This window comes from Mastacembelus armatus, chromosome 10 (assembly GCF_900324485.2).
Source record: "Mastacembelus armatus chromosome 10, fMasArm1.2, whole genome shotgun sequence".
Taxonomy (NCBI): Eukaryota; Metazoa; Chordata; class Actinopteri; order Synbranchiformes; family Mastacembelidae; genus Mastacembelus; species Mastacembelus armatus.
Window position 1 is genome coordinate 10295091 of NC_046642.1, and position 25622 is coordinate 10320712.

At 40.7% G+C, this 25622-nt stretch overlaps 2 protein-coding genes and 1 non-coding gene across 6 annotated transcripts in view; 1 reads left to right on the forward strand and 2 right to left on the reverse strand.

The window, feature by feature from the left end:
* Positions 1–19268, reverse strand: part of mbnl3 (muscleblind-like splicing regulator 3) — a 30527-nt gene extending 11259 nt beyond the window's left edge. For both annotated transcript variants that reach the window (XM_026330149.1, XM_026330150.1), the window contains exons 1-6: positions 18941–19268; positions 10829–11820; positions 2873–3037; positions 1953–2156; positions 1622–1861; positions 386–539 (exon numbers count right to left, since the gene is read on the reverse strand). In XM_026330149.1, coding sequence (XP_026185934.1) covers positions 386–539; positions 1622–1861; positions 1953–2156; positions 2873–3037; positions 10829–11002 — 937 coding nt within the window. In that variant the 5' untranslated portion in view covers positions 11003–11820; positions 18941–19268. The remainder of the gene's footprint in view (positions 1–385; positions 540–1621; positions 1862–1952; positions 2157–2872; positions 3038–10828; positions 11821–18940) is intronic.
* A 1256-nt stretch (positions 19269–20524) lies between these two features.
* On the reverse strand, positions 20525–23299 carry hs6st2 (heparan sulfate 6-O-sulfotransferase 2). 3 transcript variants are annotated; one of them, XM_026331295.2, is made up of 2 exons: positions 22387–23299; positions 20525–21899 (listed from the first exon to the last, which is right to left on the reverse strand). In XM_026331295.2, the coding sequence occupies exons 1-2, from the start codon at positions 22959–22961 to the stop codon at positions 21074–21076; spliced, it is 1401 nt and encodes a 466-aa protein (XP_026187080.1). In that variant the 5' UTR covers positions 22962–23299; the 3' UTR covers positions 20525–21073. The 3 variants fall into 3 exon arrangements, with proteins under 3 accessions (XP_026187080.1, XP_026187079.1, XP_026187078.1); XM_026331294.2 differs by having other exon boundaries at positions 20525–21902; XM_026331293.2 differs by having other exon boundaries at positions 20525–21902; positions 22369–23299.
* Positions 23300–23486: 187 nt separating this feature from the next.
* trnaf-gaa (transfer RNA phenylalanine (anticodon GAA)) lies at positions 23487–23559 on the forward strand. The gene has a single exon. It is a non-coding gene; the product is annotated as a tRNA-Phe (tRNA).
* The last annotated feature ends 2063 nt before the right edge of the window (positions 23560–25622 follow it).

Below are 25622 nucleotides of genomic sequence, written 5' to 3' on the forward strand. Positions count from 1 at the left end.
GTTTTACCTGTGTGTGTTTTTTTTTCTGTTTCTTCTATTACTGCAGCATGTGCTCGCCAACTGTGTTTATGTTTTCAAAAGTCAAGCAGCAGTGAGTAAAATGCAAGCAACATAACAGACACTGGCAGGAAGAGAAGCGTGCAGTGATAGAATGGGTAAAAGTTGAGCTGTTGCACTGCAGAGAAGCTTAGCAGAGACAAAGCATGCACGTTACTAAACCTTTCGCACCCTGCATCCCACATTATTACCTAATTGTGTAACGTGCAAACCACTGCATTTGCTGACCAGAGCAGTTCTGAAGATCTGTGGCCAATAATTTAATCCCTACATGTGTTAACACCAGATGGTTAATCCTTCAGTGTTGCTGGTGTGTGCAGAGACTCACCAGTGGGGATGAAGGCTGGCTGCTGGAGCTGCATGTTAGCCAGGGCTTGCTGGTAGTGGAACATGCTGGGGTTGAAGACAGTGGCAGCAGCTCCGTTGCTCTTTTCTAAGATCGGCCTCTTTGGTAGCGGCTGCACGGCCCCTGGTGGCAGAGCCTGGCCAGGAATAAAAATAGAAGAAGGAAATTAGAAGTTATCGCTCAGCAAAAGCTCCTGTGGGGCACCAAACTTGTCCTTGCATTATATACACTACTGCCCTGTAACAAAAAAAACATAATGCATTATCTGGTGTTATCTCAGAGTAAATATACAGCAGCACACAAACATCCAGTTGATGTGGAAGTTTCTGTTCACCACCACATGAGGTCACTGTAGTATAAAACACTGAAGTGATGTAGGCCAGCCCAGAGGTCAGAGCAAGAACAAAATGGAATTGCTATGATTTCATTCTGTAATGGGGCTGATGCTGAAACATCACGCTGCAGTGGAAAATAAGCAATACATGATTTACTCGTGTGAATAAAATAGAAATAATGAATATGGGAAAACAAACAACAGGACTAACACATGGTATTGTGATCAGAATCAGAACCAGAATCACGTTTATTGTCAAGCATGGACAAACAAGAAATTTGACTCTGGTACAGCGGCTCTCAGTGTGCTTGTCACGTGATGCCAGGATGAAATCCACAACCTGTGAACGGTGATGATTCAAACGAGTAGTGTTTTGTTCAGCCGCATACAGCAGAAAGTAAAGTGTAAACCTTGGTTGCGTAATTTCTTTAGTTTTACTATTTTGTATCTTTTTCTGCAGCAGCACTGTAGATTAACTGATTGTATTACAGCTGCTCACAAAGCTAACTGTAGCCTGACTCACTGATACAGGCTCAGACACATGCACAGCAGGAGACACTTAGAAAAAACCTAATCCCCAGACTACAAGATCAAATATCAGGCTGGCAGTAGGATACCGTGACACCCCAATCCCTCATTGAATCAGTACACAATATCCAAGTACAGAACAAAAACATTTTCTATTGCTGTGTTCACTGCTCAGTTAAGCATATATATGATGAGAGGGTACTTTTACCTTGGAGAAGGTTTTTTCTTTGATAGGGTTTCAAATATCATAGAAAAACAGTTGATACAATGCTCAATCGCTTGACTGGTGTTTATATTTGGTAAAAATAACAGAGTTCTCAGTGTTTATTCCCATCACAGTGTTGAGAAGGACTCACCAAGGCTGTGGATGCTGTGTTTTGACTGGCTTGGTGCTGTGCAGCCTTGATCCTGGCCTGCAGGTGAGCCGGGGGATGGAAGTACTTGCACTTGTCTCGGCTACAGCGGCCCTTAATATAGTCCATGCAGACAATGACTGAGTTCTCACTGCAGTCCACCATTCCAGCCTCCAGGGGGTGAGCATAGCGGCAGTCGCTCTCACCTCGTGTGCAGTTACCGCGCTGAAACTCTCGACAAACCTGGCAGGGACAGTGGGAGCGCTGATCAACATTTACCTTTCATAACATGTTGGCCAAACAGAAACACAACAGCTGCACGAAGGCTGCATACCTCCAACTTGTCTGTGCGCACATGTTTTTGTGCTGAGGTGCCATTGCCCATGGCTGCTAGGCCTGTGGGACTCCCAGGGACCAGCAGGGGAGTACTGGGCAGCAGCTCAGGCATCAAGCCCATTCCTGGGCCCATGTGGCTCAGATATGGACTGAAGGCCATACTGGGACTTGTTGCCAGTGTGGGCGTCACTGGGAATGTTGTCTGAGGGAGGAAGAGAACGGCCAAGAAAGACAAAGCAAGTTATGACAAAGTTTGTTCAAGCTTCAGGAGAAGATTTGGTGGTAACACGACCATTACTGTGTATTTTTTACAGTATAGAGAACAATTCCATTAACTAAAGCTCTGCAACTACAACGAATACTGTAAATAATCAACAACAAAACATTTTACATGTCACTTTTGACATTCAAGCAATTTCAAATTTCATTTTAAAGTAGTAAAAAAGCTTAGGTGGTCCTTCCAGTTGGACTTCCAATATGGTTACAGAAAACCAAAGTGACTGTTTTTAACAAGAGATTCAAAACATATGGCAAAAAAAGTAAAATACTGAGCATTAACTAAATTATCATTTTGGATTATTTCAATACCCAGTAATTATATTTGGCAGGAGTGAATATAATTTTGACTACTAATGAACAGAAGGAGAGTTTGGCTTTCATTTTTAAATAACAAACAGAGGAATCCTTTTTTTCCTTTTGCTCAAACGCACAAAAAAATTCAGCAAATTCTGCCAATAAATTTCACTTACAGGCATGACCAATGAGAGCACCCAACTTTATTCTGCTACTCAAAATAACTACCACCCAGCTGCTGGCTATGTCACTCACAGAATGAGTGCAGTATTATGACATATATTGGACTTTCACTCAAATGCAGTATTTTAATAAAAAAGTCACAGTTTTGTGTGTGCTGCTCACTATGGGCTGCAGCTGTGCTCCAGGCAGCATGAACTGCATCTGTTGAGCCAACATGGCTGCCGCGGCCTTCTGCTGAATCAGGTTGTTCCTGCCATTAATCTCCAGCTGGGTTTTCAGGTGTGGAGGTGGGTGCAGGTATTTACAATTCTCACGTGCGCAGCGCCCCTGAGGGAGGGAGGAAAGATGAGTGTGAGAGCAGGCAGACAGGGAGTTAAGGGAAATAAAGTCACATAACAGGGTGATGAGAATCATGTGAGTAAGATACTAAATAAGTCAGGGGTATTTGACTCTGGCAACATCTTAGATTTTACTGCAGCAACTGATCAAAGCGATGCACAGAATTAAAAACAATTAGTTAAACTAAACACCAAGCAGCATGTTTTCACAACAGTCTAAGTACAAATCGTACTAATGAAGCCTCAGAAGAGCTTATGCTGCATAATTCATAGGTACTGTGGAACCAAGTTAAAAATGCCTAGAAATTTAACTTCCCTTAAAGTTGTGTCTTGTTTGTAAGGACAAATATACGCAGTAATTACACATCTGAACATTTCATTTATAAATAACTTGGCTTTTAGTTATAATCAGGCTGTATATTTTATGTTGTACTGTTAATGAGTACTTTTTAAAATGATGTGAAATGACATGTACAGTTTTTAATCCAAACTCTGGACTGTGCCACAGTGGCACAGCAGACATAAAAAAAGTGAAAAGAGATAAAGCTGCAGAACACATGCTCAACTCTCACCATCCTGTACAGTGGCCTATCAGTGCAATAAATAAGCTGCTTTCCAGCAAGAGAAAAAAAACAGATACTGCAAAATCCAAGTGCAGCACATGCTCTTGCTTTACTCAAAGAAGAGTAGGATCAGATGGAGAATATATTGTTCTATTGTTAATTTGTTCTATACCTTTTACACCATACTGTTATTGGTGGTGGAAATATTGGAACTATTCTGATGCTTAACTTAAAGCAGCTTTAATGAAAACCACGTTGGGTTACTCATAATGCATCTACAGAGGAATAATGCAGACAGAGTTAAAGACTAGCCGATGAACATAGTGGAAGATTTGGCAGCTAAAGCCAGGTATTTCTCTGAGGAGTTGCTAGAGAACAAAAGCAGAATGAAAAGAGAGCGAATATTGTATTTATATTCATTTGATGGCCAGAAATGTATTATTCATTTGGAGACTTGGAATGAAAGTTAATGTTGCTTCATTACTGGCAATGTTACTTAACAAAAATGCAACTAGTAAATGTTAGGTAATAATACAGCACTGAAGCATATGTCATATCGTTTGTACATAAAATCAAAATATACATCTAAACAAACAGCCACCGTAGAAAGGCCAACTGTGGTGAGGTAAAAAGTATAATGCATATGCTAGTTTTATAACGTGTAGTTGTTAAACTAATCTATAATTAATCTATAATTATTGGTTTTGTTTGATGATTTATTGCCCCTCACCTTCAGGAGGTCATAACAGGATTGAACAGCACACCTGAAGCTGGCGAGGAATGATAATTAAGCAGGGGGAGTATTTGCTGACATAAGATTTAAACTCCAGTCACACAAAGGTTTGTTTTGTTTTTTTAAAAAAAACACACACACACACACACACAAACAAAAAAAACACACACACACACACACACTGCTATTAGAGCAGTGTCCCAATAACTTCAGTTATTTATTAAAAGTGGCTGCTGTGACATGATTTTGTTAAACATGCTAACCTGATGAACATAGAACACAATACATAACTATTCAGCAACAAATGCAGCATGAGACATGTTGGCTGTTTTCTGCTGTTGGGCTTATATGCATATTCACAGCTTTTCTATTTGTCCCATATGCAAAGCTTCATTCAGCACATGCAGGCTTGAACAATGGCAGCAGATGGATTGTGTGGCTATAACCAGAGTAAAACATGTATCTGAACAAAGTAGATTCCTTTCTAAAATAAACGTAACTGTAATAACAATAAATATTTTGGATTATAAATTAAACTGGGGGTATGGAAGCTGAACCATGAGGTGACCTGACTATGGATGTTTGACCCTTCCCTAAAGATGTCGGCGCTTAAACACAGCAATGTATTAGGGCTGCAACAAATTATGTCACAACTGAAAAATCAGCCGATTCATTTCTTTAGTAATTATTTAGTCAATAAACTTCTTTAAAATTAACATCGCAATTTTTCCAAAGCTGAAAACCAGTAATCTTTACCTCTTCAATCACCTCTGTCCACAGATTCAGTTTACTATAATTTAATGTAAAGAAAGTCTCAGACTGAAGACACACGAGCCAAAGAATATTTGGCATTTTGGTTAAAAACTGACTTACATGTCTAATCTGTTACTATAATAATTAACAATACATTTGTCAATTGACTAATCAAATAATTGCTTCAGTTTTAAATGTTTTACGCCCAAAATGAAACTATGAATTAAAAACACATGAGAGGTTGATATATCACATTATTTTGGTCAGTTAAGGTGTATCCTGATTCAGCAGGTTCTGCCACAAACCATTTTGATCAAAATTAATTCTTTCTGCTTATTTTGACTTGTCACTCTTGCCTTCGTGACAAATCCGCAATCAGATTTTGAGCTATTTATCTAAAAGCTATTAATTTTGCCCCAGAATATTGTTAAAGCTGTGTCCTTCGTCCCTGCTAGAGTCTATGGGGAAGGTGAAGATGGTGCTGCAGGAATACTGCAGGTCAACACCCACTGAACGCTGCAGTCTACATTGAATCCCTGGGCTGATGGCAGCTGTCTGCCCCTGCAGATAAGCCATTAACCCACTAAACTACCTCCAGTGAATGTCAGTGGTATGCAGTATCATACAAACACCACCCCATAAAAGGCTCACGTTAGGCGATCGCAAGCATGCCGCACAATTGACGGAGCACTAAAAACAAAATGAAACTCAAAAAGTCAGGAAAAAAAACTGATGTCCTGGTGCAGAGGCTCTGATGGTCACAGACAATGTTGTGCTGAGGATACAAAAACATGGTTTAGCAGAAAGAGAATCATACAGGAAAGAGGAAAACCTATAACAACATCCGGATGGGGTGGGGGCAGTGCTCATGTTAGAGAAAAAGCATACAGGCAAACATGTATGAGTCTGAAAACTGGTCAGGATGGTGCACAGGCTTACACAAACACTCTCGTCTGCACTGGAGATGTGAGCAAGCTTTGCGTCAGCAGGCTGTGTGTTTAGGGATGAGTCTGTAATGAGGATTGAGTCCCATGAGCCCAGTATGGCGGCTCAAGCTCAGAGGGAAAAGAAAAGTACCTATTAATGAGCCTAATGATGTACTTTATGCATTGTGCTCTAAAAAAAAAACAACAAAAAACAAAAGTTAAATTAAATGTCTAAATTTTGTGCCCTGGGAGCATAAACATTTATACAACACGTCTATAAAAACTATATTATGTGGGGTGGGAAAGGAAGCCAGTGGAAAATGGTGTTGAGAAGACTACTTGGTCAGGAATCTCCCTTTGGTAACCACAGCAACACACCAACAGAGAAAGTCCCAGGTAGTACAGTGCTGTGCTGTTGATGTGAGAAGACTGAATGGGACATCATAAACAGGATCCCAGCACAGATCTAAACTGTAACACACTTTTAGAGCTCTACTATTTACCATATTAAATTGGAACAAACACGATGTTCTCAGGGCTAAATTTTAGGTTCATTCTCTAATGTGACAATGCTGAAACACTTAGTTCATCATTGACAGAAAATGAATTGGCAATAAGCTTGATAATTGATTAACTGTTGTCATGACTCTAGGAATGACACTAAATTTCTTTGGGGCTGCAGCTACAGTAACAATTACTAGCGTCATCAGTTAATCAGATTATTGTTCTGATTAAATTATTAATTGTTTGGTTTATGAAATATAAAAAATGTCAATAAATGCCCATCACAGTTTCACAGAGCCGAAGTCTTTAAATGTCATGTTTTGTTTGACCAATTGTCCAAATCCCAAGATATTCAGTTTACTGTGTTAAATGACAAAGACAAAAACAACAAATCTGCTTACGTGCGAAGCTGAAGTCAGAGAATATTTAACATAGTTTAACTATATTTGCTCAAAAAACTAATTAAACAATTCAGCAATTGTCAAGAGGGGAGATTTTTCTACTTATTAACTAATCGTTCCAGTTCTAAATATCTCAACAACTACTGGATTGATTAAAATGAAATCTGCTGCATCCAGGGTATGAGTCCTATTGACTTTTGGGTATTAAATGTGTAATTGTGTAACCAGTGAAATATCTTAAAGACTATGAAATGGATTGCTGTGAAATGTAGTAAAGATATTGGTGGTCAGACAATGAATCTTTATAACGTTGGTAATCACCTGACCTTTCATCTACCACTATCATCATGTCAATTTGTTCAGTACCATGAGTTCATGATCAACTATCTGCAAAACTAATGACATTAATATCATCCTCAGCTATATTTCCTGTTTCAGGAGTGGCCAACCCGCGGCTCCCGAGCCGCATCCGGCTCTTTGCCTGGTTTCATGCGGCTGATTGTGTTTGTGTTTTTTTTAATGTGCGTGTTCGCTTCGCTTGAGTTCAATACGTCAAAATGCGCATGTGCGTGAGATGAAAATACCGCAAAGTTTCCCAGTAGGGGCAAGATCATTTAAGTAAACAATTTGTGTCAAGTTCGCTCTCAAAATGGCAGGGAAAAAATGCACCGCAAAACGAAAATGTGAAGATGAACACAGGACGTTTTTAACCGAGTGGGAGAGTTTTTTTTTTTTTTACCGTAATGGCAGATTACGTTTCTACATTTAATGCGGAGACGGACTGTTTGAAAGCCCCGCTAGTCACAGATGAGGCTGCGGCTGAGTTGGAGATGATCGATCTTCGCGAGGAGGACCAACTGAAACCTGCTTTAAGGGAAGGGACCATTGAGTTCTGGAAAAGTGTGCCAATGGAAAAATACCCCAATGTCCCCAATGCTGCGCTTAAGATACTGTCAGTGTTTGGGTCAACATACGTCTGCGAGTCTGTGTTTTCTACCCTGAAACACGTGAAATCAAAGCATCGATCTGTTCTGACTGACACCCATGTGAAAGAATTGCTTCGAGTGGCAACAACGGAATACAAGCCAGATTTGAAGGATTGTTCAAGGCAAGGAATGCCAGAAGTCCCACTGAGCAACATGCGTAGTGAAAGAAAAACGCTATTGTAAATTATTATATTTTTGTTTGTGGACTTGGTTGAACTGAGAGTTTGTGTGTGTGAGACAGTGCACACAATGTTCATTGTTGAAAATGACTGGCCTGTGGTCTTAGTACTGTAGGAGTTCATTTCTGTCATTATCATGTTGGTGTGTGACATTTACAATAAATCTGGCTGAGCAGAGGTGTGTGTGTGTGTGTGTGTGTGAGAGAGAGAGAGGAAGGGATGGGTGATGTTCATGTGTGCCCATGTGTATGATGTGGCTCTTTGCGGTAACACAGTAAAAAATGTGACTCTTGGTCTCTGACTGGTTGGCCACCCCTGTCCTGTTTGATGCTATTTAGCAGAATGTAAAGTGCAAAGCAAAGCCCAGTTTTACAGAGCTGCCAGCATAGCTGTAGACTTAAAAAAGTGCCCTCAAATATGAATATGCTTTACCTCTAATATTACAGTCAACAGAGATTAGTTGGGTCTGGAATTAGCAGCATTTTCCAGAAGTCATCTTTGACTCCAAGAATGTGCATTGGCCATTTCAATCTTTAATCTTCTATAGATTCATTTTTAGCTGCAGTCCTACCATGATATCATTCCACAATGACACTGTTGGGAAATGTCGTGTTCATACTAATCATGTGGGATGACAGCAGCATTCTGGCTAACAGGGAAAAAAGGACTAGGTGGTGAACTCACCCCCCCAGGTTCAGATGACCAGACAGACGTAATGGAGGAGCAACAGGGACTGACAGTAGTCAAGATGCCAGATATCGGAGGGGATGTGAGGAGGGAGACCATTAGCAGATAAATCTATAAAATTAACCAAGAAGGGAGGGGTGGGCGGGGAGCAGGAGGAGGTTGTGATGCTGTAGAGCAGCTCGTGTGAGGACGACGGGTGGTGCTTCTTTGTTTTTTCTAGTCAGTCAACCAAAAACAATGGCTGTCAGCAGAGTACATATCCCTGAACAACAATGAGGACAGAAACACTGTTATGAAGAGATGGTTGTTGACAAACTGCGCTGGCACTAAAGCTCTGCTACAGCTCGTGATAAAGAAAGCTGCACTGACCTTCAACCGTCACCAACTTCAGTTCTTTTTCAAACTAACCACACGACTTTGGTACAAAGCAGCTTGCCTCTTTCTCCCATCGATGCAACCAGTGCAGAGCCAGCGCTCTGTGCTAAAAACAGCCGTGCCACTCAGGAAGATCAAACTATCCAATGGGTACGCGCTCCTGTGCTGTTGCTAGGCCCCCTCTCTTTCTCTCCCTCTCCATTTCCCTCCTGCTCTGGACGACATAACACAGAAAAATGGCTGAATAATAAATTCTAACTCAATAAACGAGGAGACAGCAGCTGCACTCAGACAGAAAGCCCCTTGTCTGGGTCTCACTTTTTTTGCTGCAGGAAAGCTGCTTGAGAAAAACCTCTCACAAACACACAGGCATCCACACACGCTGATACAGCAACAGCCTATTCATAATTTTACCACAATTGGTCATTGATGGTCGGAGCTCTTCGAAAGTAAAGTAAAGCATGACCACGTCTCAGACTGTTAGTTTTTCCGCTGTATACAAGAAGTGCCTGTGTTTTGATTCTGTGGAGGATGAGAGAGGACGAGAGTCAGAGAGCAGCTGCGATGATGTTGAAGCAGCACAACCGACTAGCCCACGTCAAAATGGAAGAGTATAGCACATTTTACCAGTGTAAATTAGGGTTGGGCAATATAATGATGTATACCATGGCCACTGAAAATCCTTGATTCTGATTGGCTGGAAGGTATAATCAGACACAATGACAGGACACCCATGATGCATGTGGTTCTTTGCAGGTCTAAATTATTGTGGCAGTTTTAACTATAGGTTAAAACATCAAGAAGGAAGCTTAGCCCATGATCTCTGAACTACATATATCTGTGTAACCAACAAAGCTTGTTTGATATTTGCATCAGTCTTTTTCAAGTAATGTTAGCTATTCCACTGAAGTAACTGCCTATGATAATCATAAAATGTACAACCTCTTCACGGTTATACAATTATACACGGTTACAAATGTGTCTACTGTTACAGACTTAAATATTGTTTTATTTAGTGGTAACTATACTTACTCTGCTGATTGTACTGCACCATTTCAGGCAATCTTGTAAATCAATGAGCAGCACTTCTTTATGACATTGTTGGGTTTATAACATGTTTTGATCAATGTAATAATGTGCCTTCATTGGACATTAGGCATTATTATTTGAATAGGTAGCTGCAACATTAATAATTATATTTTAGGTTTGGTAGCCTATGTCATCTCTGTCTATCCACACACTCTCGAGAGCTATGCTATGAAATACAAGCAAAAATTATCTTTAAAGAAAAATTCAAGCATATTTAGATATTTCATGTACTATACCATGTACAACAAATGTATCGCTATTCCTAATGTATTTATCCACCCTTAGCTAAGATTTGTGCTTTAGATAGTAAGAGCTTTGTAATCAGTTTAAGTATTTTAACAATTATCTAATGTTTTTAATGGTTAACCAAGACAATGAGCTAGTTCATAATAATTCATAATATTATGTGTTTATCTGTGGGTGTGTTTGTGTGTAAGTGCTTATATACGGGTACCACCTTAGCCCCAGTATTTACATGAAAATACAGAGGACTAAAAGGCATAACTAACCTGGAGTACAATGTCTGTGTCTAAGAAAGAAGATGTAATATTGGAAGGACTGACGATGAGTGAAACGTCTGTTACCTTGAGTGAATCAAAGCAGGCGATGACTCTGCCATTCTCCACATGGCAGCTCCGGGAGGGGTGGGCGAACTTGCACTCGGCATCAGAACGCGAGCAGGTACCTCTCTGAAATTCACGACACACTTCCAGGGTCAGCCATTTGGTGTCCCGTCCCATGGTCATGCTGACAGCCATCAGAGACACTAACACTGAGCAGTGGTGGAGGCAGATGGGTGGAAAATTGTCTGATGAGTGCAAGGCTGACTAATAACAATGCCAAAAAAAGAAATCCCCAACACAAAAGAAAGAGAAGCAAAAATATTTTCAGTTTTTCCTTAGTGCAAATAGGCAGCGAGTCCTTTTGGTCAGTGTATTTTGGGGGATGTTTATTAGATCTTCCTGGGAAATGTGGCAGCTGAAGTTTCACTGGTGTGAGATAGAAGGGCTTGGCTGTGAGCAGAGGCCAGCTCTGTCTCGAAAGAAAAAAAGGAAAAAACAGAAACTACTCTGAGGACATCACTCTGGCATGCTTAAATATGTCGAGTCTGCGCCTTCACCTGAATCATCTGACACCCACTGTAAGTCACTGACACATTCACGTCAACATGGTCAAGGCCGGGGCAGTCACTGTACTGATATATCAGAACAGACTGGAAAAAAAGAATTTCTGTAGAACCTTGTAGGGATGATGTCCATGCACTAATGACACAGGGTGGCTGCTCAGCTCAAGATATGTGGGGACTGCAGCTCAGCAACGTGGGACAGATGACTCTGTGGCTGTCAGGATAAAATATAGTCTCCATTCAAGGCCAAACACACACTGAGCGGCGTCCTGCTCTCATCCAGCCCAGTCAGATGGCAGCAGACAACCTCTCACACTAGGCACTTTGGAGTTCCACTTCCTCCTCCTACTTCAGTCTGTTTCTCATTCCTTTGCTGTCCTCTATTCTTCTGTTGTCATCCTCCTCGCTGACCTCTCTTCTGCATGTCCGTGCTTGTTGTCTTGCTGTGGCCTGTAAAAACAGAAAGGCAAACATTAAATGAAAGCATTAAAAAAACACAGCCTGTGTGAGAGAACATGGTGAATGTAAAGCTTTAACCTTGTACAGAGTTTGTTTAAACTGAGGGTGATGAGGACCACGAGGCAGGAGGGTGGAAGGGAAAGCGCCACAGAGAATGAAGCGAGGACGAACAAACAGGGGAGCAGAGCAGACGAGAGAGAGGGAGGCAGCAGCGGAAAGGGCAGTCTGTGTCTTGATTAAGTGATATAAAAGAGAGAGAGAGAGAGGAGAGAGGAGATGAAGGAAGATTGCAGGCAGGAAAGAGACATCACTTCAACTCCCCTGAGCTCCATGGAGCAGAAAGTAATTGACTAACTTGACATGAATCATGCAATATACAATATGCAATATGCTGTGAAAAAGCAGCGTCCTTCAAGTGGCACAGGCTGGCACGTGCGGTCACCACAGATGATTCCCAGACAGTTATTAATATGAAAGAAAAAAGCAGGAAAGGGAGAGAGACAGGGCAGAAAGAGAAGGGGTAGTTCTTCACAACTGCAGCTGCTGTGCTCAAGGCAAAGCCACAGCCAATTAGACAGACTTTTACAGGCAGACGGAGCAAATTGCCAACCAATGACAGGGCAGTTTCCACAGCAGCTCCTCCCTCCACAGAGCCCGTCCTTGTTCCTCTCAGGCTTTCTTCACTGGTACAGCCCAGTCATGGCTGAGCCACATGCTAATATTCAAACTGTACTACAACTCTGAGCTGACTCTAACAAGCTTTGTCTTCTCACACACAAGCAGGAGTAAACGATGTCTCATTCAAACAGCGGACTGTACTGCAGTGTGATGCAAGGAAGCTGCATGCTTGTGTGGTTCAGTGCTAGAGAGAAGAGTGACGTGCCTGGACACCAAATGAATGCAGATAACAATCAGTGAGGTGGTTCAAATAAAGATACACAGACAGAAGAAACTATAAGTTTGATTCCCAGGTGAAGGCAAAGTCCAAGATGCATTTCGAGCATGAGAGAATCAGAATATTAATACACAAAGCAAATAAACAATAGGGAAATTCAGGAGAGGTGGAGTAGCAAGAGGAGGGGGTTTGGAGCAGATATTATCAGTCCTGGCGTCTGATGGTGGCAGACACAGACGGAGAAAGCAACGGGGGTGGGGGGGGGGAGTGTGAGGGAACGGGTGTGTATGAGCATGCAGATAGACAGCCCAGAAGGAGAACACCGCAGTGGTGTGGAAGAAGGAGGGATAAGTGGGAGGTGGGAACTGAATTGATACACCCACCTTCAAACACAAGAACAAAGACACAATCCATCAAAAAAAGAAGGAGCAGGAATAAAAGATGAGCAGGTGCCACTGCTTTGTTTGCAAAATCATCATGCTCGTCTTTGCTTCCCCTCCTCAGCCTACCAAACAGGTCGACAGAAACTTTTCTCAGGGGGACAGCACAAGTGCTCCTCCTGCTCTGCCTGTCCTGCCCTCACGTCCACATCTGTATCAAGCGCCGTTGCTTACACACACCCTGACGACGCAGCTCAACAATACGCAACCTGCATCATCAAAATGTTCCTCGGCAACACTCCTCTCCTCACACTCACCACACCAGCACCAAATGGCGCACAGTTGCCTTTACAACCATTCTTGGAAAGCTATGCAGCAATGCTGGCTCTCCTCCGGAGTCATCCTAGTATATACTACCCCCTGTACCTTTGAAAATACACAGTAATGACCTTTTACTTGCTGATACATGCTGCTCTGGTTCTGCTTTCCATGAGTTTCACCAACTGTTTAACCATACTCTTCCTTGTTAACTTTGCCTTTGGCCTCCATTGGTGCCTTTACGGATACTAAAGACAATGGGGCCGGTTAAAAATAGAGAAATCATGCCATTGCATAATGTGAAAGTGGGTTAAATGTGACATGCCCACACAGGTTGCATTTGTTACTATATGGTCATGAACAGACAGAATGACCTGTGACAGCTATTAGTAAGCTAGTAGAGCTGACATTCAGATGGGAGGAAGTAAGGTCTTATTAATGAGTAACTCATTAATGTTGTTGCCACATTGTTGTGAATGTAGAAATGTAGAAACATGGACAAGGACAGGTGGCTTACAGTGCAAAATTTATACTTAGAATTGCCTACCTCACAAACAAAACAGTAGATGCATACTAGCAGCTCTGTGAGGATATACGTACACAGTTTCAGTGCTTTTGGCTAAATATTAATGGTGCTTGTACACATGCTGAAGATTATCGGGAATAGTGTTTACCATCTTAGTTTATCACATCAGCATTCAAACATTTACTAGATTGTACTCTACACAGTGATGCTAAGGTTGATGGGAGTATTGTTGTGCAGGTATTTCGGCATAAACCATGTAGTGGCCAAATTACAATGCTGACCTGCTGATGACAGTAGAGGGAAAGTCAGGGGTTCAACAACAAAAGTGACTACAATTCATACTGAACATCTGAACACCACAAATGTGTCTACAGAATTTCATGGCAATACTTGTTGAAATATTTCAGAGTGGTGCAATGTTCACTGACAGACCATTCATAGGGTCAAAAACTCTAAGAAGCAATTAAAATAAAAAACAAGAGTTTTGACTGACTCTTCACATGAGACTAACCTGCACATTAGTTAATTACTAATGTAGAAACAGCACGTTGTCATTTTTCTAAAAATGTAGACCTTGATTCCAAGCATTCCTGTAAGAACTTGTAAGAAACCCAACAAACTCATTCAATACACATGATTGTACAAAGTAAATAATATGAATGATCCGCATTAAGCAAAATATGGATTCATTTTAAGTTTCATATTCTCATGAGTAGTATTTTTAAGGGATAGTAGTTTTTCAGAAAGAATGATCCATGGGTCTGAAATGAAGCACTGCCAAACTCTAAATGTGAACAACAGCAGAAATAAAACCTGAGGAGGTCAGCATCGCAAAAAACTCACAAGCAAATAATCACGGGTGAGAAAAAGAAAGAAGGATCTGTTTAGCTTTAAGTACTATTTGAGCAAAATACTGAACAAGCTCTCTGTTTTAGAGACAATGGTTTGATGCTACATGCTTGAAGCAGCATTATTGTGCAATTGCAGCCCACACACCACAGCTTATCTCACTGTTGTCCCTCACAACATTGATGAATAGGTTAAAGCTCTTAAGTTCAAATTAAATATATATATGAGAGAATGAAAATAATCTTTAGCTATGCTGATAAAGAAATGAATAAGTAAACAAAAAATAAGTACTTTAACTCTTTAATATGTGGCAAATCTTCACATTTGAGAGTCTGTTATTAGAGAACATTTGGCATTTTTGCTGTGAAAATGACTGAAATGACTAATCAATTACCAAAAAAGCTGCAGATTAATTTTTTTGTCGATTAACTTAAATTGCTTCGGCTCTATTATACAGATCTAATTAGAAATGCCACCACACTCAGACCCAGTTAACAGCAAGGCCAGCTATATTAAAGATGTTTGTACAAAAACCATCCTGGCCTTGCCCATACAGCATAAAAAATCATATTCAGGGACGGGGCATGGTGGATAGATACAGAGTGCCACAGTTTTTATTCTACTGCCTGTCCTCCAGGTGTCTGCAGTGAGAAGAGGGACTCCAGTAGGTGGGGGTCAAAATGTAGGTGGAACACGAAAGGGGGGGAGGAGGGGCGGTGGGTGAGGAGGACAAATGGGGGTGGCTGCTCTTGACTCCGGCGCATTGCGTCCCTCATCAAACATGGTGCACCAAAGGGTACTGCCAGTGTAACCTTCACTGGAGCTCTGATGTCTGCATTACGGCTGGTGTGTAGGCTGGGTGCCACCTCAACAGACAGCCCTGCACCTCATCTGCTCCCACTAACAGATAGCCTTTTACCAATAAAACTGTGAAATAGCAGACATACACTCTGTGAAAGGCAGAGTGAAACATTAAACACCTATAAGAAAAAAACTTTTATTTTTTCCTTTAGCTCTTTTCCTTTGCACAGTCATTGTTTAGTCAGGGGGATATTTTAAGTGCCCTGTCTGTCACCTAAATTCTTTCCAATGGTGATACTGATTTAGAGTTTTTGAAATTTTAGCTTGGCTCTACTGTTGCAGTTGCTTTTAACTGCTCTAAATTATGAGCAAATGCAATAAATGGAAATGTAAAATGTTACAGGCTAATACTGTGAGTTGACATTAAAGACAGAATTATAAAAAGAAAATGCTTAAAACAGTAAAAAGATTCAGCATTGAACACTGAAAACTGTTCAAATTTGCAGATATGCAAGTTATCCTAATCAATGCACTTACGCATGCATCAGTGTATGGGTTTAGATTAAAGGCATTATCCAAATGTAGTAAATGGCCATGTTAAATGCTACTAACTAATACTGTAGGTTGATAGAACAAAAGAAAAAGTGCTAAAAATTTGGTCTTGTTTATATTAAAAAAGTCAAGATAGCAGTGTTATATATTGAAATCACAGTTAATAAGGTGCTTTAAGTGTCAAATTGAGTGTGAGCATTGTAATGAAAGTTAAACATTTAGTTTAACTTCAGTACCATTGTGTAAAAATGTAACCTTGTTCTACTGATTAATGGGTAGACGGGTTTACAGTCTAGGTTACTAGACTGTAAAGTGTTAACAGAGAGCAAAAAATGACAAAACTAGAAAGTTTTTTGAGAGATGTGCACTGCTTAAAATATGCACTTGAAACCAAAAACTAAAAACAGCTGAAGTGGTTGACCAAATACAGTTACTTAAAAAAGTGAAATTTAAGCACTGAAAGGAGTTGAAATGCCAAGTTAACCCTGCTCTGTTGGTGATCTCATTGTGAACTGCTCTAGATTAAGAGAATTATGTAAAGGTGCTAAAGTTTGAGTGTAACACTGAAAAAAGAACAAAAGAATTATAAAACAGTTTTCCATTTGACATAGTTGAGATGCTGGAAGAAGTTCAAGTGGGTACTTGAAATCTTACTTCAAGATCTTAAACTAAAGGTGAAGCTTGAACAAGTGACGGACATTGAAGTGCCAGTTGGATAAAAGTATGGAAAAGTTAAAGATTCAGCTGAACATAAGGACTGAATGCAGATGAAATGTCAGTGCTTGCTCTACTGGTTAATTTATTATAATTTGCTATAGGCCGTGAGCAGTAACGACTTACATGTGAAAAGTAAATTATCATAGGGTAATATGGAAGGTTGACAGAGAACAAAAGCACTAGAAAAAGGAGAAGAGTATATTGTTTGCTAAAGGAATATTCTGAAGAAAATGTGTCTTTGTATTGAAACGTTGCCATTTATGCATTTAAAAGTTGAAATAATCCAAGAAGTGGAAGTGGTAGAGTAAATGTAAAAAATATTGAAAGGTGTAGAAATGTTAGTGTACAGAAATTAAGCACTACTTTACCAGTGGGTAAATATGTTAAATGGGAATCTATAGTGTTTTAGATTATTACAAAACATCTACAGATAGAACACAATGATCAAACTATAGATTCAGTGTTTCATAGGCTGGGGAAAGGCAGTGGGGGATTTATACACTCAAATTGGTTTCACACAAGAATATGGACTTTCCTGTAGGAGTTTTTTTTTAAATCTGGAGATCCCCCATTCCCAAAAGTTTGGTGATTTCCATTTTGAGAAGAATAGATAGCTGTGGGACAAATACTAAAGTTGTGAAAACACAGCTCTGATCGCCATCTTAATGATAGCTTTGCTACACTTCACTAAACAGACAGCTCTATTTAAAGCAGTGACAAGGACGAGTGCAAAACAGGATAACATCAATGACCAGGTGACTAATTAAAAAGCACAAGGTGGGGGATCACAATGTGAGTGAAAGCCAGCAGAGTAGAGGAAGGGAGTAAAGTAATTAGGTTAAGTATCAGTAATCCTTTCAGCTCATTAAATCACCACAGCTCCCATTCAAACAAACATCCATCTAATCAAACCTTTTCCAATGTAGAGGGGCAAAAAAGTAACGTAACTTTTACACTTTAAAATATTTGATTCTGAAAAGACTAGAAGAATAAAGTTCAGCCCTGGAGCTTTTACTTTGCTTTGCTGTGATACTGTTTTGTTTTTTTTGAGCTGGGAGTTTCACATCCGTGTAGGGACATTCTGAAAGTTAGTTTGTTTTTCCTATGTGGAAAAACCGTACAAATCATAGTTGAACTATTAATGTATTGTCAGCATAGCGTGCATCTTGATGCTGCTGCTACTCTGTTGCTGATTTTATTTGCAGCATTAAGATATGTGCCTCTGTGAGAGCAGAAAACAGGTTATGTGGGAAATGTGGCAGTATGCCTGTGTGTGTTTGCCAGTTTATCTGTGTTTATATTAAGTAAAGAAAAACTAGCTAGACTGGTACAGAGTCCACAGCCTGGAGGGAGTATGGACGTGTCTTAACTGGCTGTATTGTTAAATGAGACAAGATCACTGAAATACATCCACTTAAAATGCACACAGCATATGGGGGCAAGTAGTGACAACTAAGTATACCATGGTGGCTTCAGTGTGTGACCCCTGAGCAAACAAATACAAGACTCAACCTCCTGCACCGACTGCATGCACGATGGGTGCAAAATCCTGCAGTCAGACAGCCAGATAACCAGCAAACAACCTGCAGGTGCTCTTCGCTTGTGCCAGCTGTCATGGATTTAAATTCAATATTTGAGTGAGCAAACTGACACAGAAAGTAATTTCACAGTGTTTTTTGCTTTTCATTCAGGCATAACAACAAAACCCAACTTGCACTGTAAGGACATCTAATACAGTCCTGCATGTTGCATTCAATCAGACCCTTGTCTGCTGATCTCCAGACTAAACGCTGACAGCTTTAGTTGTACCCAGGCAGAGAATAATCTCCACCTCATGTTGAATGTAAATGTCATTACTGCTGTGCCTAGGTGTGACATCGCAATTACGCTCGTATTGATCAATAACAACGACAGCTTTGAGCTTCCATGCAACAGGCAGGCTGGAAGAAGCATTTTGAATGACTGCAACATGGATCAGATATAAAACACAGTTAGCCCAATGTTATTTATATGGGTGAGCTGGCACACATTTTGCTGCAAATTCAACTGCGCCAGGCGTGCTCGGTCTCTTACCTGTTCGTAGTCCAGCTGGTTTCAGATTCAAGTGTTTTCTCCTAAATAAGCGTCGCTTAAATGTTTATTTGGTGGTTGTTTTCCACGGAGACGCGTTCTTGGTCTGATTACCTGGAAGTGAAAGAGTGTGGGGGGGAAAGCGCGTTATCGTTTGCTAGAAATAATACAATCGACGCAAGTAAAAGATAAAATAGAATAAAAAATAACGTGTTAGCGTCGAGGCATGAAAGACAGAAAGAAAGAAAAGAAAAGCGATGGGTTTTGGCAGCTGAAATGTTTACTGCAACTAAATTTGCTCGGCTGCAACACACAGCATAACAGATTTGACACAAAAAAATCACAGGCAGGGCAAAGTGATGAGGGAGGAGCTGCGAGAGAGGGAGTGTGTGCGCTTTGGCTTACGTTTAACTATTAGATAACACCATTAGCATTGGTGGGAGTCAAAGTCACGACAAAAGCACAGCAGGTATCAAGGTAGGCTGCAACATGGAGCTAGCAGGTAGATATAGCGTTAGCGTTAGCCAGCAGGCTGCTATAAATGCTTAGCTACTATTATACACATACGAGGCTGATAAAACGCTTTCATTTCGTTATTACTGAGTGTCAGTCCCGCTAACCATTTAAAAGGTGAATTTTAAAGATTAACTCAATTTAACTTTATCGAAATATTAACATAAGATGTTTTTTTACAGTAACGTTAGCTAACGTTGACATTTTAATGTGACGTTAGGCTAAATTCCTCAACCCCTGATATTCATGTCCATCACTCTTTTAAAGATACCGAAATACCATTAAATTAATACATTACGTATTTTACATACGTAATATAAATTAAAGTGCAGGAAATATTCAGGGTCGTTCGTTCCTTTTCAGTAATGTACTTCCGGTCAGATTTTTTCACAATAAAACCGACTCTAATTAAGATACCACACCTTTCCGTATTTGTTTCAAAACACACACTATAAGCCCAGGGCGACTAATTAGAGTATTTTCTGCATTTCAGTAATATATATGTTTATAGTAGTTCAAAACAGAAAATTAAGTTACCACAGCAGTAATGTTTCCCTATCAAGCGCCAAACAAGGTGAGATTACCAAATGGCCAAGTGGGCAACTGCCCAGGGCCCCCGAAACACTAGGTTTCCTTCATGATCACTGACTCTGCATAATTAAATGAATTGCAAACGTGCACCAATGAAGTACAATACTGTAATAATCCATCCCTCAACCATTTTTGGCAACTGCACTTATAAAAATGTAATCCCCCTATTTTGCAATCCAGTAATTTCTAAAACACCTTGATCATCTCCTGCATATTAGTAACCCCGTCAAACCAAATTTAAGAAAAAGATGTAATGTCACCTAGGTGTCACATCAGCACCTACACTCAGGAGATTTTGGTTATGTTCAAATTACTTCAGCGCTCTCTGCTGGTGCTCCAGAGGTTTGCAAGTGCAACACAAAAGCTACAAATATTGTGTGCGCATGATTATACAAAAGACGTCAGCCACAGGAAGATGTCGCTGTATGATAAGAATAAAACAGTTGTTAAGTGAATGTAAAATCTTTTATATAAAAACTTAGACGTGGGACACATTCAGTAATTTTACAACATTAATAGCTGATACAACACATTGAGGTATGTACGAAAATTCCATTTTCTTTTTCCATTAGTCAAAAGACTCTTAAAAACACAAGTATGGTTTGAAATATAAGCATTTCAAACAAGAAAACAACCTGGAAAACATAAAGACTGTCAATCACAAACAGTAGAATATTGTTATAGAAACAAGTATTACAATGTTCCTTCTAACAAAGACAAAATAAACATCCCCTCATTCCAAGCTACACATAAGAGTGCAGGTGTTTTTGAAAGTGAGAAGAACCATCTAGAAGGCCTGTGTGATCACTATAGAATGGCAAGTAGCTTAATCAGCCTTTCTCTCTGTCAAGGCAATATATCCATCATTAATGTGACAAAGATATACAATCATTATCAATAAATAAATGTGCCATTTGAAATAGCTCATAGTGAAAGGAATATCCTAAAAATAATGTGGATTATTCTGGAACAGCAGAACAGGCAGAACTTGGCACACTTAGTTTTAAGACATGTCACTGCTTGTTGCCAGTATTACCATTGTTCCACGTTGTCCATGTAGTCCTCCAAGGTGCTGTTTTCATCCAGATCCCACCAGTCTGGGAGTAGCACTTCTGACTCTACACTGTCTCCATCAACCTTCTTGCTCTGCTGCTCCTCAGTCACTACAGAGTGGCTGTTGGGTTGATGCAGAACTTCTGCAGGCTTCAGCAGCCTCCCTTGCTTTGTTGTGAGCCTACCACGTAGCCGCCTCCTCTCCTGCTGACGCCTCTCCCTGGCCTGCCTGCGCTCCTGCTGCCTTGCCACCTGGAATCGCTGCAGGAAAAGGTCACGGGCATACTCGTACAGCTCTACATCCCATCGGTTTAGCTGGCGGATTCTGTGTTGTGTCTCAGGAGGTACGTCAACACTGGAGGCTCGTGTGCCATTGAGCTGTGTGAAGGGTGCAATAAACTCCAAGTTGAAGGTTCGCTCAAACAGATACTGGGTCTTACGCTGGTACTCGGTCAGTCCAAAGAAGGCCATACCCCTTAAATTACGTTTAGCACTCTCTAGAAGTACTGCCCAGCGCTCTTCCTCACTCATGGTGGAGACATTGTAGCAACCCACCAGGCTGAGGTCAGCTAGCATGCGGGTCTGCCGGTTGTTGGCCAGGTTATAAGGACAGTCCATGAACTCCTGCAGGGAGCAACCTGACCAGTCATCTCCTGAGTAGCAGCTTGGCAGCTCAGACAGTGTTGGTGAACGTCCATCACACACATGTAAGGAGGCTTTCCATGTGGCACCACGCTGCACATGACGCCACTCACTCAGGTAGCGTGACACTGGGTCTCTTAAGATAGTTATGTAATAATAGTTCCTACTGGAGAAGAAAAAAAAAATACATTAGATTTGCAATAAGCTCCCTCAAATAGCCTGTAGAGGTCACAGCAATGTATGCAATGAAATTTGTATTGAAATTACTAGTGCAAGTCTTTTTTCATCATTCAAGTATCTGTTGATTGTATTTCAAGTGCTTGTATCATATGTTAGCAAAATTACAAAATAACCATCAACAGTGTGATGCATTTGTTTGACAAAACTTGGCAGACTGGGGAGAGAAGGGTAAATATAATAAATACACAGCTACATCAAATGAAAACAGCTATTACAAATATATTAGATTCAAATTTTTCATTAAATATGATTACAGCATAAATACAGACTTTTAGATTTATATCACAGTGGTTCGCTTTGTTATATCCCAGCAGTGTATACATTTATGCAAAACTAAATATATTTTATAATGCAGTGAACACAAAAAAATATGTTGCAGTTAAAGTATATACCCATCTTCCTTGACCAACCTGGGCAAATTCTTGTTTGCCTCTATTGAGTCCATGCGTGACGGGACGCAGCTGGTCAGCTCAGTCCAGTCCGCATGAAGCCCGCAGCTCCAGCCGGTTGAGAAACGGGAAAATAACCAGGTTTCCTTTTTACCTGGCCGGAAACAGGTACATTTCTTCTGACCTGCGTGACATTCGCAGGGCCTTTCAAGCTGAATATTTCTCACCAGGTGTCGACCAAACGTCGTTCCACCTGTTTTCTGGATGTGCAGAAAAACTATAACATCATCTCCTTTGATGTTGAAGTCTACAACATGATTTAAATCTGCTTTGGTAAAGTTGAAGCGAGGGACAAAGCGGACCAGGGCACCGTCTTCTGCAATGTACGGATCCTTCTGGAAACCGTCCTGGATTTCGTTACCATTTTCCCGGAAACCGGTTGTGCTGCCGACCTTAAACCAGGATCCCAGGTGGTGTAGCATCTGGCACTCAGATCTGCTGGGGCACACGTACTGGAACATTATGACGCCAAAGAGCAATACCATAAGCAGGACGACCAGGAGCCGGTGGTGGCTGCTGCTGGACTTCTCATCCATCTTCCCGGGACGGCCAGAAAATCATCACTGGCAATGCGAACCCCTGCCTCGGCCAGGGAACCGTGAGGAGCAGTGTTTATATGGCCGCCACAATAAGGACAAAACAAAACAAAGCAGCTGCTAGCCAGCTAACGTTAGCTAGCCAGTGTCGACTACCTCACAGAAAACGGCTGGCAGTTTAATGTAACCTTTGCGGCATTAGAAGCAGCAGAATGTATACGTCTCATTTGAAATAAATACACATTTTCTAGTAGTATTACTTTTACAGAGCGATAACCTCAGAGCGGAGCAGTCTGTTCAGCAACAGCCAGCGATTCTTGACCTCTCTCCCAGCAGCCTTTGCGCTGAACGTGGGAATGAAATAACGTCAGCGTTTGCTATCAACCCAGAGCCAGAGACTCAAAGTTAACCTGACGACCTCCTGTGTCTTTACACCCTGGAATTGTTGGTTGCCAGTAAAATGACGAAGTGGCGACATTTTTTGTATTTGTGTAAATTTGAAATGTGATTGTGGTGGATTTTATCGCCGAAATAGCTCAGTTGGGAGAGCGTTAGACTGAAGATCTAAAGGTCCCTGGTTCGATCCCGGGTTTCGGCATTTTGGAACACCAAAGAAAACTGGCCTTTATGACAAGTAAAAACATTATATTGGGTTTTTGTAAAGTCGGATACCAATATATTTTAGGTTCACTGTTTTGTAATTATATTTTAGGCCAATATAGTAAAACAAATAGATGAACACATGCATTTTTGGTTGACGGAGCTGAAATAAAATAAATATATAGGCCTACGAGTCTCAAGACATGTCTCAAAGATATTTTGTCAGCGACTTAAGTGCGTCTCGGGGTCTAAGCCGCAGACTCGAGTCCCCATCTCTGCTATAGAAAATGTGAAATACATATGAACCATAATTGATTAAACAGTAATATTATTGTAAGGTAAAACTATACTTATAACATGTCAATCTATTGTTTGGTCTTGGTATTTCTTTGATTACAACATCCTAAAGCAGCACATTAGTCTGGTGTTTACTACTAGTTGAATTCATAAGCCCTCGAAGTGTATAAATCTATGAGTCATTGATCAGACGCTTCATCAATAAGGTCGTTAATCAACAACTAATCTGTATTTTTGCATCAACTGATGAAAGGCCAGTTGACAAACACGGACGTGACTACATCAGCGATGAAGGAACATGTAGTCCCAATGATCGTTTATGTAAAGCGATGTATCCCTCCATTCAACAATAAGCCGACCAACAATCAATAAAATTTGAAGTGTCGTAATTGTTTTGTTTTGCCACTGATAGTTTTCCGCAAATAAAAAACTACATTTGCCATCTAGGTTTACCTGTCGTTCAGTGAATTATTTTGTATCGTGTTTGCATGTGAATTAGAATAAGTAGAAACAATTATATTAAATAATTTCCACCAGGTTTGTTTATGGCCTTGATTTTTTGCCTGTTAGTAAGATATCTTAAAATCTAATGTAAAAATGTGTGTGTATTTTTGTGTGGAGCAGATGGACACATCACTCTGCATTTATTTATACACAGCTATTTTTCTAAAAAGTGTCAAAACTCAGAAACTTGTTCAGACAACTCCTGTTCTACTTTTAACCCTTTCAGTTGTTTGTGCCATTGTCCAAGTCTCAGCTGGGTTTTATATTTGTGGTTTTCTTGCAGATTTACGAGTTTCCTCCTTCACACCAGCAGATACCTGATAGTTCAATCAGAAACTGTCAGAGCGGTGCTCTGGTACTGCCTTTCAGTTGTCCCCTGAATAGAGATGAAGTGAGTATAGAGGATGGAGGCTATGACCATGACCGCATCCTCCACTGTGTTCATCTTCCTGTTCATTAAGAGTGAAAGGGCTTCATTGTCCAAGTCTGTGGCCAAGTTTGCTTCACTAAAGTTTGCTTCACTAAATTCTGTTTGTACAAAAATTAACATAAAAATGTAGACCCTAAAAGTAGAAGATAGAAATTTTAAAAATAAATTACAAGTAACATGTACAAGATTCTTAAATGAGTGATTTTACATATACAGTATACAATCTGTGACTAGTGCTATTAGGTGTGCAAGGATTAAGTATAACTGTGACAATGGTGTGACACCTTACATGGGATAGGTACAGATGTGCAAATATTCGTGTAGTATTATTTCACAGTGATTTTTTCTGCCACTCTCTGATATTTGGAGTTCATCAGAGCGACAGCCTGGGGAAAGAAACCGTCTCTGTGCCGGGTGGTTTTTGTGTACAGTGCTCTGTAGCTCCAACCAGACTGATGTTGTCTGAGAAGTTTGTGTCCAGTGTGAGAGGGGTCTGCAGAGATGCTCCTACCCCGTTTCCTGACCACAGACCGGTACAGGTCCTGGATGGAGGGAAGATCGGCCGCAGTGATCCTCTCTGTAGATCGGATTGTCCATTTCAGTCTGTTCCTGTCCAGTTTGTTGGCTGATCCAAACCAGTCGGTGAAGAGGACAGACTGTATGATGGAGGTGGAGAAGGTGACCAGTAGCTCCCATGGCAGGTTTAACTTCCTGAGCTGCCACAAGACATAAAGTCTGTGCTGGGCCTTCTTCCAGATGTAGTCTGTAGGAGATCCACTTCAGGTCCTGGGAAATTGTGGATCCCAGAAACTTCAAGGTCTCCACAGTAG

What these genes read in the sequence shown, in the direction of transcription:
- hs6st2 (XM_026331293.2), bottom strand. Translation starts at nt 22,961, where the DNA reads ATGGATGAGAAGTCCAGCAGCAGCCACCACCGGCTCCTGGTCGTCCTG. An exon ending in AGGTTGGTCAAGGAAGATGG is followed by an intron (nt 21,903 to 22,368) that starts GTATATACTTTA and finishes TTTCTTCTCCAG; the next exon opens with TAGGAACTATTATTACATAA.